Raw genomic sequence first — 21,106 nt, 5'->3', positions numbered from 1 at the left:
CTCTGAAATGCCCTAAATAAATGTTATAGTAGATACACCTAGGAATAGTACCATGACTTAAATTCAACCCGCCCATGTCTTACTCAATTAGGCAAATATTTCACATACAGGATATGACACACAGCAAGCTTCCTACATAAAAATCTTTCTCTTTATTCAAAGTAATTTACTTAAGAATAATTTATCAGTTATCATGACTATCATTTAGATAAAGAATTGCATTGATGAATCTCTTCCCTTGATAATTACAGCCCTTTGCTCTGATTACTGTTCTCAACAAATCATGGTGTTTACTGAGCACTTGGAAAGAAATGTGAAACTTGATGAACTAAAATATATTTGTGAAAATATCAAATCCCTTCTATTTATTAATAATAATAGTAGAGATTTGAAAGAAAAATATAAACATAAAAATTTATTTTTAAAATGGGCTTTCCCTTGCATAAATCTTACATTTCACCAGGGTTGCTGTTTTGCCAGTTAAATACAATAAAGAGAGAAAAGCATACGAGAACTGAGGGTAGAAGCAAGGGAATGGTTATAATAATGGGCCATGAAATCTAAAGTGGGAATATGAAGGTTGAGATACACGTTTAAAAGGCTGTAGTATCAATGAGTCCTGGTGTGTGCTACAGAATTTTGTCCTAAAGATATCAAAGAAAATGGGGTGGTTAGAAGCAGTACTTGGAGAGTCAGAGAGCTGAAATTAAGATTCTGGATGGGGATAACAGTTATTGGTAATTGCAAGGAGTATCAGAGGGCATGGCTGAAGAAGAATGATAAAGGCAAGATCACTGGAGGAATGAAAAAAAAAAAAAAACGGAAGCTGGAACCTTGGATCATCAAGGTTGATATTAAAATCAACTAAGAATGGGGCTTCCCGGGTGGCGCAGTGGTTAAGAATCCGTCTGCCAATGCAGGTGACACGGGTTCGAGCCCTGGTCCGGGAAGATCCCACATGCCATGGAGAAACTAAGCCTGTGCGCCACAACTAACTGAGCCTGCACTCTAGAGCCCGTGAGCCACAACTACTGAAGCCCATGCTCCTAGAGCCCGTGCTCCGCAGCAAGAGAAGCCACTGCAATGAGAAGCCCGTGTGCCACAACGAAGAGTAGCTCCCTCTCACTGCAACTAGAGAAAGCCCACACACAGCAATGAAGACCCAACACAGCCAAAAATAAATACAAATAAAATAAATAAATTAAAAATCACCTAAGAATTATGAAAGATGCATTGACTGAATGACAGAAGGTCAAGACCTAAAACCTTCAAAGATTGAGGAGGATGTCACTGCGGTAGAAAGAGCTCTCCAGATGCCTCCAACAGGTGGAGGAGAGGGGTAAATTAGTCCAAGACCATGCATTTCACAGTTTGGGTGGGGGACATTTTAGGGAGAAGGAAAAAATGGTTTGGAAGTGAAAATGAGTGAGAAGGAAGACATCCCTACCTCTAGGCACAATGCTATGAGGGTTGCAAGGGAAGCACTACCTGAGGAGGCTACAGGGGAAGGAGTGCCTTTGGGGAACAACCAGGTTTCAGAACAAGAAGATACTGTCCACAGTGTGGGTTATGGATAGAAGGAATTTTTCTTATGATTGTCAGTCACATTCAAAGAGAGCATGCCATGATCCTGTCTTTATTTGAAATGTTGATATTTTGTTCACTGTGGAGTTTGGGGCATTAATTTTTACTTTTTAGTGCATTAAAAGAGTTCCCTTGTGGCCTAATGGTTAGGATTCTGGGCTTTCACTGCCGTGGCCCAGGTTCAATCCCTGGGCAGGGAACTGGAAATCCCGCAAGTCATGTGAAACAGCCAACAATAAATAAATTTTAAAAAGACAAAATGGTTATATTTTTTAAAATAGGGCATTAAAATATTATTTATCTTGCTTCCTGACTGCCTCACTTGCCTCACCCTTGTCCCAACCCCGAGGTCAATCAATTAAAAAATCAGGCACTGAGAATGAATAAAAACTGTGGTACATCCAATGGATTACTTAGCACTAAAAAGAAAGAAGCTATCATATCAAACCATGAAAAGACACGGAGGAATCTTAGTTGAACATTACTAAGTGAAAGAAGCCAGCGTGAAAATACATGTATGATTCTAACTACATGACATTCGGGAAAAGGCAAAACTATGGCGACAGTAGAAAGACCAATGGTTACCAGGGGTTAGGGGGAAGGAGGGATGAACAGGAAGCGCATAGAGGATTTGGGGGGCAGTGAAATTATTCTATATGATACTGTAGTGGTGAATACATGTCATTATACATTTGTCTGAACCCATAGAATGTACACCACCAAGAGTGGACCTTAAGGTAAACTATGGACTTTGGGTGATAATCACATGACAATGTAGGTTCATCAATTGAAATAAATGTACTATTCTGCTGGGGGATGTTGAGAAAGGGGGAGAAGCTATGTATGAGTCGGGGAAGGGGGTACACAGGAAATCTTTGCACCCTCCTCTCCATTTTGCCACAAACCTAAAACTGCTCTAAAAAAAATAAAACGCTGATCAGTGTAGTGCAAGGCAAATTCAACGGGGAGGTACATGCTATGAAAACACACAGGATATCTAAATCAGATCCTGGGCGGGTAGTGAGAAAGTTATTCTTCCAAAACACTTGCCAGTAACTTAGCTCTAAATGGAAACAGCTCCTTCCCTTTATTTTATTTTGTTCTTAAATATCTTAACTCTTTAATGCATGCATTTCAATCATAGATAATGCTCAACTTGAAATGCCACTAAAATTTAATATCCCCAGGGTTTTTTCCTATATGATGAAAGGTGAAGTGGCTTTTTGTGAAGCAATATAATTCTCCCACCACCTCTCCTTGTTTATTATATCACAAAGTACAGCACTCATGAGTCATAAACTCTGACACCAGAGAGCTTGCCATGAGGGACACAACATTATGTGCAGTAAAGTGTGAGTTACTATATTTTTCTAAAGGGGTTCTAGCTGCCACTTCACAGAAATATTACCCTGCTGAGGATTTTTTCAGGAGTTTTCTGTTTTCTATAAAAAAACAAAACAAAACAAAACAAAACAAAAAGAACTCCTACAGGCACAGTCAAGTCATATTTTCTTCTTTTTAATTTAAAACCAAAAAGCTATCCGTAGGGTACAAATTGATAAGTTAAAAAAAAAAGGTCTCTTGCTCACGATATGCTCCATCTTCAGTGTCCTAAGGTATTGCACCAATAATACCTGGTACAACAGAGCAGTAACTTATTTGGTGGATAATTTTCTAGCAGATAGAATTGCATACAGACCAATTAAGATCAGTGAAGACAGGGCTTCTCCCCTGAAGGTCACCAGAGCTTCACGAGGTGATCAGCCGAACACAAAATTCCTTTCCAGTTCCCACCCGAAAATCTAGGACATCTGTGTTATTTACTGTGCTTCAACTTCTCTCTCCAGAACGTGGACAATGATAATTGTTAATAGGCAGTTGGAGATTATAAAATCTGAACCACGTGAATCCCACATGTAGTTCGCCTACTGCCTTAACAATGAAAACGGAAGTGGCAACTTCCACCCTTCCAGCCACTTTTATCCTGAGACAAGGAGTTATTAATTCGACTTTGCCAAAGAGTATAAAAATTTGCTGTTCTCAATTCAGGAGGTGTATTTTAAACAGGGGAGGAACACCAAACATGAAAGTCACAAAACTTATTCTGAAGCACATCTAGTCCCAGTTAATCACAGTGGTTAACACATGCACAAGAAACCTGCATGTCAGAAAGCAAAAACCAGAACACAAAAACACAACAAAAAACATACTAAAGTTTCTGACAAAAATTCTGAGTACTATATCTTATTTTTTATTAAGCAGCTCCAGTATATCACTAGAGACAAATAAGCATGTTTTTTTATTTTTTTAATTTTTATTTATTTTTGGCCGCATCGTGTCTTTGTTGCCGCACGTGGGCTTTCTCTAGTTGCGGCCAGCGGGGGCTACTCTTCAGTGCGGTGCGTGGGCTTCTCATTGTGGTGGCTTCTCTTGTTGTGGAGCATGGGCTCTAGGTGCGCGGGCTTCAGTAGTTGGGGCTCGTGGGCTCTAGAGCACAGGCTCAGTAGTTGTGGCGCACAGGCTTAGTTGCTCCGCGGCATGTGGGATCTTCCCGGACCAGGGCACGAACCTGTGTCCCCTGCATTGGCAGGCAGATTCTTAACCACTGCGCCACCAGGGAAGCCCAAATAAACGTTTTTGTGTTATGAGACAAATAAGCATCTTATGTTGAAATAGTAGCATAGTCTTCGACAAGAATAAAAATTAAAGTAATGAGGCAAGCAAATGTGCTCGTGGTTAGTTGAGTCCCTGACTTTTCACCATAATTAAGTATAAGCATAGCTCAATGTTTTATATTTTCTTTGTGCATCTCACATCTTAACATAGGAAATAAAGATATCTGAGATCCCTAACCTATTTAATTTGTATGTTTTCCAACACATGCAACTGCATGTATTGCTAACACAACACGCATTGCTGATGATTTGCTAAAACAGCAGGCATTAGCAAAACCCGACTTTTATACAGCCCCCTTCCTTTTCTAAAATGTATCCTATGTGCATCCCAATTATGAGTGACTCTTTTGTATTATTAAAAAATTTAGATGACAACAACTGTATTAAGAAATACTTAAAGCAGAAACAAATCCAGCTCATGCCAGTTACTTGAAAGGCAAACCATCCTCAGTTCCTACAAACCTTCCTGAATTACACAGGCAGCCACTGAAGAAGTACACACCCTGTGCCCCAAACACACTCTTCTTAAGACCCTAACACCACACTTCAGATGCCCAGGCCCAGTAGGGTCTCCCATGTAGACAAACCTCCTCCACTCACGGTGTAATAGATGTCAATCCCTCTCTCCCACTTCAGGAAGGCTTTATTGTATTTATTGCAGTGCTTCCTCACATTGGGGTTAGGTACACATGTGCACCACCTCCCCAGTGAAAATACACTTTCCAAGGGCAGGAAACACAATTTCCTCTTCCTTGTGTTGTTCCACCTTCATTAACGTTGGTTTAAGGTGATCAGGAGGCTGCCAACATGCCTGCCCCTCTCTGCAGCGCTCCAGCCCCCCGTCCTCCGGAAGAGCACTCATTAGTGACCATATTTTAACTCTGCAGCTCTGGCCCCTTAGCTGGTTACAGCCTGAGGAAAGCACACTGACAATGGCACTCTTTTTCCTCAAGAGTTGTGAACTAACACATCCAGGCTCTGGTTAGATGAGGGAGGATACATGGCTGGCAGTCAGGGTAAGTCATAGCCAGAGATGGTGCCTGTCAAAACCCACAGGGGAATGGGAACTAGGCCTCTGTAAGAAGCAGGGAAATAAGAGGTACAGAGAGAGAAGCTAAGATGAGACAGCTGTGTACCCAAGACAGAGATAGACAGCGGACAAGACAGGGACCACTTGAGCACCTCTAACGCCAGCGAGGCGTGCCACATCTCCTTCAATAAGCCCCCTTTTAAACATAAGCTATTTTGGTGGCTTTATTTCCCTTCCGAATGAACAACACCCAAGAAAAATGCCCAGCTCAAAAGTTGGTTCACTAATATTCCCTTCCCTGATCACTTCAACCTCTGAATCCAAAGCATTTTATCCGATCACTTGTATTTGATCACTGACCACTTTCCACCTCCTATTACACCGATGTGCCTTCCTGCTCCGTTAGAACATACACTCCTTGAAGGCAGGGACAATATGATTCATTTTTGTGTTCCTTCAATGGTGGTCAACACTGTGATAGCACAGTAAGTGCCTGATAAATAGGAAATGATTATCTCTTGCTAAGTTCAGTCCATTAGACATAGGGAAATTTAGTATATATTAAGCTCCATTGGGTATTATCAATGTATCTCTTTAAAAAGATTATCTTAATAGTATGATATTATAGTTGGATTATAAGCTTTTGAGAAAAATAAGCATCTCAGTGCCTTCTAATATTATTCTTCCAAGTATGATGTAGCAACTTTTACCAGTGATAGCATCTTATATAAAAAGCAATAGATTAATGTTAATAAATATTAATAAATACACAGCTGAGGAAGATACTTAGGAAGATTAAAAGACAAGCTCTCACTTAGGCTAAGGAGGTCCAGGCATCTGTAACAAGCACTTATTTTGGCCATACAAACATATTTTATCTTTGAAAGCAAATCTATCTGTACATATATTAAAAAAATATTTTTAAGTGAACTAAAGAAATTTCAAATACTAACACCCAAGAGAGGTACAGTAGAACAATCTTAGATCCATATTAGAAGGTTGTAGTTGGTAACTTAATTGGTTTTCCTCACTATAGAAAAGTACCTTAAAACTTGGTCACCATCAGAACATTTTCATTCTAAATTTTAAAAATCTGAAGAGTCTCCCTTTCTCTCTCTCTCTCTCTCTCTCTCTCTCTCTCTCTCTCTGTCTGTCTATCCAAATTGAAAATATATTAATCTCAGACAAGATGACATTTAAGTTGTTAAATACACAAACCAAGAAAATACATGGATGATATTTAAGAAAGCCAAGAACATATAGGTATATATACAGAAATATAAAAATATTTAAGACATATATTGTTAGAGTTCTACAAAAACTTTCCTTTATTTGCAACATTAAGGACAAACAGGGGAACCCTTGGAGTATCCTTTTGCAAGAGGCCACTTGGGACAAGGGATTAATTCATGTCAAAAGTCATATTTGCACACAACTAGATTCCAAATGACCAAGGATATTTCAAGAACACAAAATCAAATGTGGCTAATAAAAAGCTGTAAACAGAGTTAATGGTTAGGGTCATGGAAATTGCTCCTAATTCTGAAAAAATTTACTTACTGTTCTTTCTAGTCTTTCAACATTTAAAATCAATTTTTAATCAAATTCTCCAGTATATTTCTTTTTGAAAAATATGCTAGAAATTATGTAGTGTTATTAAAATGGTGTTTTAAACATGTAAGTTAGAAGTCAATAAATAATGTGTGTTCCTTTAGTTCATCTTAATCAATTTACAGCTGTGCAAAAGGGCTAAGCAACACATCTATCTGCACAAGGGGCTTGCCAAAAATAATGTGGACTCTGAAGGAGGTAAGATAGAGAACTGGGATTCCAGACTTCTCAAAGAACAAGAGTGACTAGATTTTATAATTATTGGAGTGATAAGCACAGGGGGCATTCATTATACTATTCTTTCTACCTTTACATATGCTTGAAATTTTGAATTAAAAAGAACTAAAAGTTAAAAAAACTAGTCCACTGGAAACAAAGTCAGACTTCTAAATTTACATTACAAGTGAAAAAACAAAAATATAAACAAATCAAGATCTTAATTGTAGATGCATGATGGCACCTAGGTAGCATGTATGAACAAATACATGAAACAAAAAATCAAACTCTATAATAAAATGGTATAGAGGTAGCCTAATCATAGGATATTTTCATCCTGTGAAAGTTTTACATATCAATTTCTTTTTCAAAGAACATATCCAAGAGGAGGATAAAAAATATATATAATTGAAGGTTTATTATGTGCCTGAATCATTGCAAATGTTTTATGTGTAGCAGGTCATGTAAACCTCTATCAGTTGATAATGGCTCCATTTCATAGAAGGTGAAATTGATGAAGTTAGAACACAACAATGAAAGTAGGTGACATCTCTGTTATGGTTTATCACAGGAAATTAAATATATAGTTCCCTGTGCTATACAGTAGGACCTTGTTGTTTATCCATTCTATATATAATAATTTGCATCTGCTAATCCCAAACTCCCAATCCTTCCCTCCTCCACCCCACTTCCCCTTGGCAACTACAAGTCTGTTCTCTATGTCTGAGTCTGTTTCTGTTTTTTAGATAAGCTCATTTGTGTCATAATTTAGACTCCATACATCACTTTGCTGTACAGCAGAAATTGACACAGCATTGTAAATCAACTATACTTCAATAAAATAAATTAAAAAAAGAAAATTTATCATAAACTTAAAAAAAAAGTAGATGATATCTCTGGGCACTCAGAGTGTATTAATTCTAAGTTCTAAACTACTTCCACTCCAGTGTCTAAACCAAAACAAAGCATGTGCTAAACAATATATTTTTGTTTCTGGATTAAAATAACATAGTCTCTCCTTTAAAATTTTCTGGAACACAAAGAAAAATATCTTAAATTGTTTCTCAACATAAATTCTTGTAATAATGAGAGATATTGGAGACAATATCTAATTTAATTGAGAAAGAGAACTAGAAACCAAAGTTGTTCTCTGATTACAATTTTTTTAAATTTATTTTATTTAATTTATTTATTTCTGGCTGCACTGGGTCTTCGTTGCTGCATGCAGGCTTTCTCTAGTTGCGGTGAGGCGGGGTCTCTCTTCATTGTGGTAAGCAGGCTTCTCATTGCAGTGGCTTCTCTTGTTGCAAAGCATGGGCTCTAGGTGTGTGGGCTTCAGCATTTGTGGCATGCAGGCTCAGTAGTTGTGGCTCGTGGGCTGTAGAGCACAGACTCAGTAGATGTGGCACATGGGCTTAGTTGCTCCGCGGCATTCCTGGATCAGGGCTTGAAGCTGTGTCCCCTGCATTGGCAGGCGGATTCTTAACCACTGCGCCACCAGGGGAGCCCTCTAATTACAATTTAATGAGGTGCTGGGAAGCAAGATGCAGCTGATGAAACACCAGTGCAATAATGGAAAGTACGTGCAATGCTGTGTTTTCACAATGATGACCTTATCTAAGAGCAAGGCACAGAAAATGTTTCAGGGCACCAGCCTATTTCCCAATAATGTGGCCCAAGTCTGTTTCTGACATTGTATATAAATATATTGTCATATGCATACGTTCATACTCAGAGTTGGAAAATATTGTGCAAGAACCTTGTACGACGTGTAAGTCACTCATACCAACGTGCTGAATGTAAAGACAAATGAGGAAGGTAGGGACACCAAAATAAATAGGACAGGACACGAATGTGAAAACACAAACAGATGTGTCCACGTACAGCCAAGATCCTCATTCTCTCTCTGTCAATTTATGTCTAATTTTCTCATTTTTAAAATGTCAAATCTATTGTTAATCAAGTATACTCCAATATAAAATAAAAATGAAAAGAGATATATAAAAAAACAGACTTTAAAAAAATGTCCAATCTATACAAGATTATTTGTTATTTGTACCTCAATAAAGCTAAAAAGAAAAATATATTATGGAAAAAACATTTTAAATAAATAAATAAGGCGGCAAATATAAAAGTCCGTAGTGTTACTGCAAATATGTAATAACTGAGTATGCATTCAGGAAAAAGTTAGACAGTAACAAGGACAAATGTTAAATCAAACATTAATCTCATTAAATGAAAACTGTGTGGGAAAAAATATCCAAACTGGTTTCATCTCTTTTACCTCTGAATCCTATGGTTTATGCAAGCAATCCTTATAAGCATACAGACCAATAATGCAGAAAATATATCTGTACTCGTATATAGATAGCTGGATACTTCTACTTAAAACTTTTCACTTAACATGAATTTTTGCATCTTTCAAATACCAAAACCACAATGCACAGGTGCCTGTCATCTATGGGTCAATTTTAAGCTCAAAGAGTAGATGGCACAAATAATAATGAGCAAAATAATAATGGCCAAGAATGTTCCACAGCTTCTACCATAGCAGTGTGTCTATGATATGCCCTCAAGGTTGGTTAGATTAAAAGGATCTCGTGTTGTTTTCTTTTTAATTAATTTTAACTTCACATCACTGTAGAATGAAGGCAGCAAGGTTGACAAACAAGTCTCGTCTGGGAGTCCCTGTCATGTTATATATTTTAGAGTAGACAGCTGACAAAGAAAATGGCTTTGTTTAACTCATCAGCTTTTGTTTGGTCCAGGCACTGGTGTGCTTTGTTCGGCGATCCTGTTAACTTATAGACAAAACAACTGTTCATTTAGAGCAAGAAGGTTAAAGAAACAGAAAACACATACTGTTAATTGTGGAAAAGAAAACACAGGAAAAAGAAAGTATACCCATAATCTAATAGAAAGACTAGAAGCAAAGCCACATTCACCTAAGTTTCCCATCTGGAAATCTCTGCCAGCACGTGAGGCTTAACCTGTTCAAAGCTCCCTCCAGAGACCTGCTCCCAGTGTAAGTTAGCAGAGCCGTGGACACCTGCTCTAAGCCCCTGCCTCCCAGGATGTGCTCTGCATGTTAGGGATGCAGAGGGTTGAAGAGCCTATATTTTAAGTTCTCTCCTTAAAAGAGGAGGAAGAACAGTACTGGGACTAACACAATTTCTCGTTGAATTGACCATATTTAACTTTTATAATACACTCCTGTGTGCTCCTATTATAAAAGGAGGACATGGTCTAAGACTGGTTAGGCAGCTTTCCTGGACTGCTCAGGTGTCATAGAGCAAAGGCTGCATCTGAATGAAGGTTTGATAGGGAAGCCCATGCTTTGCCTTCACTGCACTTGACCTTAAGGGTTCCCTTATAACAGCATCTTGGGGTATCTCATATGTGCTCATCTATACAACAGGGATGGGCAGGATGATCTTTCCTATCCCTTTCACACTAGCATCTTGAGATTGGAATTCCCTTCTCTCCCCAATCCAAATCACCCTTAGATATAAGCTAATTTTTCCAAAAGTGTCTTGACCAGAAAACACTCCTGCTAAAAACAATCCCATAGCCCTTACTCATCTCTACAATTAGATCCCAAAACACAGATTTACAATCAAGATCCTCTACTTTACAGCCCCATTCTACATTTTCATTTTCCTAAATTCTTTTCTCAATTTATCTAGTTGTGTATTTTGAAGCTCCTATGAGCCAAGAATGTTGTCTGGCCACTCAGCAACACCTGACACGAAATCTTATCTTGAATCAGGAAATATTTGCTCAATTTGCCTGAATTAAATTTGGGACAGAATAAAATTCTTCAGATGAAGAACTGAAGTATACTTCCAATGTTTTCTTCTCTCAACCTAAAGCCTTTGGTTTAAATAAAACAATGTTGTTTTTCTTTCTTTTTTAAACCTCATTTCATTCAAAAGAAGAGGACAACGAAATCTAAAAATTCTAATTTTTCTTCCTAGGCTTTATAATGTATGTTTCAAGGGGAATATTATCCTAGTTTTGATCTACTTATAAGACTTCTAGGTTCCTTAGGCCAATATCTGGGTAATGTAACAGTTCATTAAGGCAAGTGGCCACCTTAGGCTGTTAAATGATGAATAATTTACATAGTTACATTCAAATTGTTTCTGCGATGGCAGCACTTTCTGTATCTAGTATAGAGTGAAGGAAAGGAACTTTTTTCTACCAAAGGACCACAGAGGACAATAATCGTCAAGGGAGCGTCTGTTGTGGTCATTTATTACTGCACACAAACTATCCCAAAACTCAGTAGCTTCAAACAGTAAGCATTTCTTATCTCACACAGTTTCCGTGCATGAAGAGTCTGGAAGAGACTTAGCTGAGTGATCACGTCTCTTACAAGGGTGCAGTCAAGATGTCAGCTGGGGCTGAGGTCAAATGTGAAGGCTTGACTAGGCTACAGGATCCACTTCCAAGTGGTTCATTCATTGTCTGGCAAGCGAGTGCTGGCTGCTGGCAGAAGCACCGAGGTCCTCAGCACATGCATATCCCTACAGTGCTGCTTGAGTGTCCTCATGACATGGCGGCTGGCTTCCACCATATCAAAAGTATGTAGGGTAGGGGCTTCCCTGGTTGCACAGTGGTTAAGAATCTGCCTGCCAATGCAGGGGACGTGGGTTCGTGCCCCAGTCTGGGAAGATCCCACATGCCGTGGAGCAGCTGGGCCCATGAGCCATGGCTGCTGGGCCTGCGCGTCCGGAGCCTGTGCTCTGCAACGGGAGAGGCCACAACAGTGAGAGGCCCGCTTACCGCAAAAAAAAAAAAAAGTATGTAAGGTAGAAGCCACGTGCTTTTTATGATCCAGCCTCAAATGTCATACACATCATTTCTGTAATATCGTCCCAAACACTGTGGGAGGAGACTAAGGACCGTGTGTGGATGCGAATACGAGGAGGGAGACAAGCGCTGTTGGGAGCCATCTTGGAGCTTAGCCACCACATAATAATTTAGAATTCCTCACAATTCTGTGAGTTGACTGAGTGATTCTTCTTCACATGGTGTCAGCAGCTAGAGTACTGCAAGGAAGCCTGCAAAGTCCATCCTGGCCTTGCATACGTGGCTGGTGCTGGCAGCTGCCTGGGAGCTCAGGCAGGGCTTTTGAATGAGGGCCTCCATTCTCTTCTACTTGGGCGTCTCCACATGGCTGCCTTCCCAGAGTGCAAAAGGAGAAACTTCTAGGCCGAATTAAGGCTTAGACCCAGAACTAAACCAGCACCACTACCACTCTATTCTACTGGTGAAAGCAAGTCTCATGTCCAACCAAGATTGAAGGGGAGGTTGTAACTGCTAGAAAACGGTAGAACATATTAACACAGGGTCACATAAAGAACAATCTAGGGTTGCTTCCTGTTTTCAGGAAGTGTACTTAGTGATCATTTAGTACATTTAACTGAATATTTAAGGCCCTGCTATATGTTTATCACTCTACTATTCAGCATTATCATGGCACCTACATCTTAACTGGGTAAAAATAAACTGAGGGCAAATTTGGACTGAGGGCCAGCAACCCCTAACTCTTGCTTAAAAATTTCTTTAGGATTCTATCAATAGAAAGAAACAGTCTCTGCAGGAGGAGACCACAAGGCCATTTCAGGGGAGGTTCTTTCAGTGTAGAGAGCAGGGCAGAACATCTGCCCTATTCAGCTCCGATCTCTGTGCCAACAACAGGCCGTCCACAAGCAGTTACTAAATGACAACCCACATGCTCTGAGTCAGAGCTGAGTGTTGCATAAAATGCTTTGTAAAGCATGATCTCTAGAAACGGTAATTCTCAGTGACACTTTAGGCCTATAATCCTTTTGCCCAAAGGAGCCAGAGTAAGTCCTAGTCTTAGCTCAGGCTGCCATAACAAATTACCATAGACCAGGTGGCTTAAATAATGAGAATTTATTTTCTCACAGTTCTGGAGGCTGGAAGTCTAAGATAAGGGTACCAGCATGGTTGGGTTCTGGTGAAGGTTCTCTTCCCTGGCTTGCAGACTGCTACCTTCTCTCTGGGTTCTCACATTATCTCTTTGTGTGAACAGGCAGAGAAAGCAAACTGTGCAAGCTCTCTGGTGTCTTTTCTTATAAGGGCACTAATCCCATCACAAAGCCCCCATTGTCATGACCTCATCTAACCTTGATTACCTACCAAAGGCTCCATCTCCAAATACCATTGGACCTTAAAGCTTCACCATATGAAGTTTGGGAAAGACACAAACATTAAGTCTATAGCAGCCCTCAATACACATTTGATGGAAAAAAAAAAAAAGAAAGAAAGAATAGTGCTGACTGTGCTAATAAAAAAACGTAAAGAAAATTTTTATATTTCAAATATGCAAGTATTTGAATGATGACTGGGCAAAAACATAACTATTATGATTGGGGAACAGGAGGGAATTTATGGGTACCAAGAATGTGTATGCTATGAGATAAAACGCTGATTACACAAACCTAAGTTTCAAACTATCTTCTTAATCAACCTTTATAAGGGCTTTATAAGAGCAAGGTAAAAGACTCGATTTTTACTTTTTTCTCCCTAATCTTGCCCTTGACCAACAATAGGACCAAAGAAATCAGGAGGCAAAAATGCCAATATTAATAATAACAACAAAACAACCAACAGCAGGGAATACAAACTGAGAGGAACATGAAACTATGAAAGATATGGACTAGATAATTCACCATCAAAAAAATAATATTTGACACATCATATTAAGCTAAGCACCAACAGGTACGATGTGCAGCTATACAGGCAGTCCTTTGGAAAAACAAATTTAAAAAGTGAGTTAAATTGGTTAGCAAAAGGTCAAAAAGAGGTCACGGTCATGAGTTCAGTTGGTTTCATTCTGTCCTAGGACCACAGACTGCTCACAGCTGCCTCTCTGACTCAGCCAGCTGTCTCTAAAACATCTGTGTTTTGGTCACAAGAGGGACTGAGAACATAAAGAAAAAAATGATTCATCACTATTGAGAGAAAGTAATCAGTAAATGAATAGCACTGTAAATGGTGACAGTAATGGTTTTTGTACACTTTAAAAAAAGGGAATTTGCACAACGATGCCAGAATATAGTGGATAAGTATCTTCATGGTGCTGAACAAAAATACTTGTCAACCTGGAATTCTATACATAACTAAATTATTGTTCAATAAGAACAACTTCTGGAAATAACTAAGTAATATGACAGGCACCCAAAAAAATAGAGGAATCAAAATAAACATTATAGGAATAGAGATGCTTTGGTGAAAGGATTGGCTGTAAACACTGAATCCAGTTAAAGACAGAACCTACAACTGTGAGAATTATGACAATAGAACAGACTATAATATTAAACCTCAAAAATATAAAAATAATATAGCTTACCAAATCTGTGAGAAGGGGAGTTGGAAAAATTACAAACATTATTTTCTTTGGCTTTCTTAGCAGGAAATCAATCAACTGTCTAAAATAAAAATATGGAGCTAAAAAAATAAAGGAAAATAAACATTTCCAACAACACACAAAAAAATTCAATCCTACAAATGAAACTATTATTTCTAATTATAAAAGAAAAATTTCAGACTACCTACAAAGTGGAAAGTGGCAGAAAGACGCTAAAATATCAATAAGAAATGTTCTAAATAGTTTAGGATGCACCATTCAATAGAAAAAGTTGAACACTGTTTAAACGTTCTGAGTGAACACCTCTCCAACACCCACCCCCCAATGCCTTCCCCAAAGCTGGTTAAAGTCATGATGTGAATTCCCTCAGCTATCCACTCTCCAACCTATAAAACTTTTAAAAGGCACTGTGTGTTTCTAAGCTCATTGTGTTGGGCTTTGGTCATTATTCTATTTTGCCCCCATGCCACTCTTCAACCTTTTTTCTGTCAAGAGCTCCTCTCCCCATGCCAGTTGGCTCTGGTTGGGATGCCAAACAAGCCATACACCCTCATGACCAAGATGGGCCAGTCCCAGTACATACTGAGTCCTTGTGGATATGGTGACTAGTCCAAAGGTAGATGGGTGACTGAAAGCAGGACCAATGAGAACCCTATCTGGGAATTAGAATGCACACTGGCAGAATGGGGTTGGAAATCCAAACTGGAACAACAAACTCCCAGAGTTGCCATCTTCCCTGGCCTCCTAAAGGAAGCCATCTTTGCAGGAGAAAACGAGGTGAACACAAAGGAGAAAGGATAAGTAGAAAACAAGAAACCCCAACAGAGAAATTCCAGGCAGCACTAAGTCTCAGTTTCGATATCTGAGGACCCAGTTACTGGATGCCTTTTTAAAAATTCTGTAAGCTATACTTACCCCAAGATCCTCTCCATCAATGGGAGAAAATATTCTCCATGTACGAGTAGATTTCAGTCACCTGACAACATAAACTGCTGAATTAACCCACCCTGACTATTTCCCCATCTTTTATTCTCTTTTCTAAGACTCAGCCAGGCACTAGTTTTCTTATGATGGATCTACCCTTCCTACAGTTTAGTTTAAGCTTCCCTCCGCTAAAGTTCCTTCCCTTTAAAAACAAAGCCCAACAAAAAACAAAGCCTTTCCCTTTTCCATGAATTGCCCACAGGCTCTTTGCCTCTTGGACTTTCCTCAGAGAGACCACAGATGGCTTCAACACCCGTACACGTTATTCTTCCTGTAACCTACTGTAATTTGATTCTTCCCATGCTATTCCCTTGAAATTGCTATCCTAAAGATCAATAATGAACTTTTATTTGCCAAATTAGGAGACTGTTTTATTATAAAAAAATGTCCATTATTCAGAAATGGGCAAAAGAGATTAGGTACTGGGTGTTCTAGCAGTGAAATGCAGGTGTTGTCTTCCAGAGCCTGGGGTGGTAGGGGAAAAGGTGACCTGATTAAACAGGGTATGTTCTTCTGATTGACTCTCTATAGGCTACTTTACAACCCTGTAGGAGTAGACACTGTAGATACCTGATAGCAATGCAAATGTTTCCTGTCTCATGCAATGCAGATCAGATAATTCCTGTTCACAGCCATGTGAATGAAGTTTGTTGAAAAAGGATTTAAATCTCTTCAAGTCAAACTGGTTAACATCTTACAGGTTACCTCATTAAATAATGAATTGAGTAAAAGTTTTGATACGCATTCATTTTGCAAGGCAGTCATGAGTTGCCTTTTCAAAAATTATACTTCAGTCACTTCTGGTCTGCATCACACTTGCATTCTCATCATTTCCCTCATTTAGATATTAACCTAGCTCGACTTCCAGCACATAATACCACCTAGTTCTTTTTTTTTTTTTTTTTTTTTTACCACCTAGTTCTGATCCTAGGTTTCTGGCCACTGCTCCTCCTCCGTTGAATCTTTTACTTTGTTCCCCTTAAATGTTGCAAATCACCAAGTTTCTTTCCCAGGATTCTTTCCCAGAGGCATCATGGGGGTAAAATGAGGGCAAACACCTGGCAAGGTAGCTCAGTACCTTGTTAATGCTCAATAAAATTTAGTTGGTACTAGAATTATCAATATTATCGCCATGTGTCAACATCATCATCATCAGTTTTTAAGTTGTTAAAATTATTTTGTAAGCCTTTCTCACCCCTGCAATCTCCCTCTAAGAGCAGGTCCTGTATCTTACTCATCATTGCATCCTTAGCACCCAGAGATATAAGTCTGAAGGAGGAAGAGAGAACCACTGGACTCTAGAAAAGTATTCATATAATCATCTTGCACTAAAATATTTTAAATGAAAGATGTATTTAAAAGGCCCCAAATAAGCCTCTCTAACTCCCAAGCACCAGTAAAATTCTGGGGGAAGGTCTGGAGGGACTCTTCACTTCCACTTCCCTCTCCCACTTGCTAGATCATGGGATCTAAGACCCTTACAGCCACTGGTGGAATGGAGCGGGGCAGGACAGCAACAGTGTTCAATAGAAATATAATATAATAGAAACATAATGCCAGTGTAATGTTAAATTCCACAGTAGCTACACTGAAAAGTAAAAAGAGACAGTTGAAATTCATTTTAATAATATACATATTCATAATTTAGTAACATATACATGATGTTTACAACAGTATATACAAAATATTATCATTCCAATATGCAATCAATATGAAATTATTAATGTGACTATTTTATACTCTTTCTTCATGTAAATCTTTGAAATATGGTACTTATTGATATCTTACACTTATAGCACACATTATAGCTACACTGCAGGTGCTCAACAGCCATGTGCCGCTAGTGGCTACTGCCCTGGACAGCTCTGGAGTAGAGGCTCCAGTTGGGTCCCAGGGAACTGAGAAACTAGATATGAGGTCAGAGTGACAAAGCAAGAGGGTGACTTTTGTTTTTGTTTATTTTTTTCAGGGTCAGAATGCTCATATTGACCAGCCTTCTGACTCAGCCCTTCATGATAATTCACAATAAAGTGGTGATTGATAAGTTTACTTATTTTTTTAAATTTAAAATTAATTCTTATTGGAATATAGTTGATTTACAATGTTTACAATGTCTGCTGTACAGCATAGTGAATCAGTTATACATATACATATATCCACTCTTTAGAGTGAATATATGTATATGTATGTTTGGATACATATACATCGAATATGTGATTCTATAGAATCAATCTATAGAGTGATTCTATAGAATCAATCTTTAGATTCTATTCCCATATAGGTCATTACAGAGTACGGAGTAGAGTTCCCTGTGCTATACAGTATGTTCTTATTAGAGGGTGACTTTTGGAAATGCTAATGTACAGTCATTCTCTTTCTTTTAAAAAAATAAACACCTTCCATGACACATCCTGTTGTTACAGAATAGAGATCAAATTCATTAAAAGGGCCCACAAGGCCTGATGGTCTGGCCCTTTCTTAACTTCTCTAGCCTAATGTTTGTCTAATCCATCTTAAGACTCTGGCCTGTTGTGTATCGTTGTACACGACCTCAGTGGGTGGTAAACTGAGATAGGCAGATATAACCAGAATTTCAAGACAAAGGAGAAACAACCAAAGGGCTCACTTTCCTCCCCCTACCTCCACCCCATGGTCACCAACAATTTGGAAAAAGGTTGGGACTATGAAGAACCACTCTGTGGCTTACCCCTGGGACAAACAACAGACTAAAACAGGAAGTGAAGTTACCCAGGCATTAGTGGGATCTCTAAGTGGAGTGGGAATAGGGTTGTTCTCAGGGTCATGAAGAGTACTTTTTATAGAGTCATCATACAAATGTAAAAACATCTGATTATTCATGACTGACACTGAAGAAAAACTTAGATGCCAACTATGATATATACATCAAAATAGCCATTCAACAGAAAATGATGTGGTCAACGTCATTAAGTAAATTTGAGTTGTAGCCTTTAAAAACATTTATTTAACATTCAGAATGCATAATCTGCATGTGTATCCAGATAAGTAAAATGGTATCAAAAACCTAAAAGCATGCATTCACAGAATTCCAATTTACCAACTCATAACTCATCTACAAAACTGTACTAGAGGAACTCTTCAATAGAATGTGAATATTATTTCCAAAAATGTATATTCTAGAAATGTCATATCCAGGCAAAAGTGAATTTATTATCAGTCCCTATATAATAAATGGTTTTTAAAATAATATAAAGGATGCCAATATTAGTGATTTCTACTTAAACATGAAGAATTATCTTTTCACAACATAGTTCATACTCCTTCAAGACAAAAATTACTTGATATGCAATATATTGTGATAATGCAGATGCTTCTTTGCTTCTCAAAACACAGGAGTTAGAATTTAGATTGTCCTTTCTTATAATGCTACCAATAAAAAGAAATACATGTGGGCATATATGTATATGTTAAATACACACACACACACACACACACACAGATATATATTTCATTAAACACTCATTTTGGATCCAACAGGGCTAAAGAAAATTTTCTTGTACATAAAAGGTTACAACAAAGGAAATGTTGCCAGGTTATCCATTGTTTATGTAGGGTAAGAAATTTTGCTTTGCCAAGAGGTGTAAGACTAATTCCTTTAAACGTTCTTAAAACACAAAGAGCCACATATTGTAGGAATATATAACTGTCTAGAAATGTGGGACAAAATGCCTTGGACTCCAGTTATTTTAAACTGAATTAATTTTTTTAAAAACCCTATACAATAACAGTAAGAAAACTAGGAGAAATTACACAAAGGCTAAAGATCTCTACAAATGGCAAGGGGGTGATTTCCAGGATCTAAAAGTTATGTTAAAAAAGCAAAGTACAGAAGCACAGTACAGTGCTTATTGTAAGCTACCTTTTGTAAAAGCAGAAGAAGGAAAAATATAAATTCTCTCTTTTTCAAGAAGGATAAATCAAGAACGATGAAAATATTTTTTAAGAGGATGGATAGCAAGTGAGATTTCAGAGTGCAACTTCTTATTTCAATGTTTTAACAATGTAAATGTTTTAGATTTTCAAATCATAAAAATAAGGAGAGAAAAACCAAAATTAAATATAAACAAATAAATGAACTAAAATATATCAAATTGGTAACATAGAGAAAATTAATTCTAGTCACTTTAATTTTATTTTTTTAAATTTTTTATTGGAGTATAGTTGATTTACAACGTTCTGTTACTTTCTGCTGTACAGCAAGGTGAATCAGTTATACATATACATATATCCACTCTTTTTTAGATTATTTTCCCATACAGGTCATTACAGAGTACTGAGTAGAGTTCCCTGTGCTATACAGTAGGTCCTTATTAGTTACCGTATATAGTAGTGTGTATATGCCAATCCCAATCTCCCAATTCCTAGTCACTGTTAAACACAAGACTTTGCATTAGCTACAGTGGGATATACTCTAAAGATAAAGAGCCAAGGTATCTTAAACTTTACTCAGTTGGTTTTTTTTCTCTTTTTTTTAATTTAAAAAAATTTTTTTCTTTTTTTTAAATTAAAGTATATCTGACATACAAGATTCTATTTTAGTTGGTTTATTGATGGTTATTATATGACATAATTTTAAAAATATTTATGCATACTGTAGGGTAAAGCAAGTAAATACATTAAAGGTATGGTGAACCTTTAGGAACCAAGACGTTCACTGCAAGAGATAAAATACAAACATAAAAGAAATTAAATTAAAAAAACGTGCATGTGATCCAACATGAACCGCTGGCCACCAGCGGAGACTTACTTCTTGGCAGTACTGCAGGATGCCCTCCTTGGTGCCAATGCAGGTTTTAGTCCCCGATGGATCTGACTCCCACTTGCCATTCTGCACGTTCATGTGCATGTTCAGTTTGCCACAGAACATGGCGACTTGCGGTTCTGCAAGCAGGCCAGCATTGCCGTCAGTGGGCACCTGAAAAAATAAGTTTTGGTTAGTTACAAAAATCCACAGCTCTGGGGTGGAGGCTGGGGGGAAGGGCTGTAAAGAGAAACGTGGCCTGGAGCAATGCCAAAAATAGTTCTATTCCTCCGAATTCTCAATTATGAATTCCTTTGGGTTAAGCATTATGTATGCTACAGACATCTCCAACCACATATATAATACAGTGTTGATTTTTTAACATTGAAATGAAGAAATTAGGAGTATTGAGAAGAATTTACTCATTGAAAAGCTTATACATTTCCCCCATGGCAGATTTCATTGACAAGTTTATCCATTTTGCTTACTGCAAGGTCCTGACAATAAAATCAGATGTTTTTCTGAAATAAATAGAATCACTCTGGAGGAAACCATATTCTCATAATAACCTCCCAGTGACTCACACAAAGAACACTGCCAAGTCCCTGCATGGTGACCAGCTCTGTGAGTAAGGCTGTATGTCACCTCCCAGAGTTGAGGGCATGGTGTCAGTGGCACTTTACTAATTAGTAAGTGACAACTTCATAACTTTTTGGACTGAAAAATTACTGTAGAATTTACCAAGCACAAACATGAATGAATATGTTGGCCATTCCATCGGATTTCTCCAGAACATTCTCTGGCTATCACTCTGTCAGCTCTGA

General features: G+C 38.1%; 1 protein-coding gene across 6 annotated transcripts in view; it reads right to left on the bottom strand.

Annotated features, from left to right (window-relative positions):
- The window catches only part of APP (amyloid beta precursor protein), a 279,498-nt gene that overhangs the window by 200,484 nt on the left and 57,908 nt on the right, over positions 1-21,106 (bottom strand). For all 6 annotated transcript variants that reach the window (XM_060098597.1, XM_060098598.1, XM_060098599.1 and 3 more), the window contains exon 2: positions 20,289-20,456. In XM_060098597.1, coding sequence (XP_059954580.1) covers positions 20,289-20,456 — 168 coding nt within the window. The remainder of the gene's footprint in view (positions 1-20,288; positions 20,457-21,106) is intronic.

This window comes from Mesoplodon densirostris, chromosome 5, assembly GCF_025265405.1.
Source record: "Mesoplodon densirostris isolate mMesDen1 chromosome 5, mMesDen1 primary haplotype, whole genome shotgun sequence".
NCBI lineage: Eukaryota > Metazoa > Chordata > Mammalia > Artiodactyla > Ziphiidae > Mesoplodon > Mesoplodon densirostris.
This window is presented reverse-complemented; position numbering and strand designations above follow the sequence as displayed.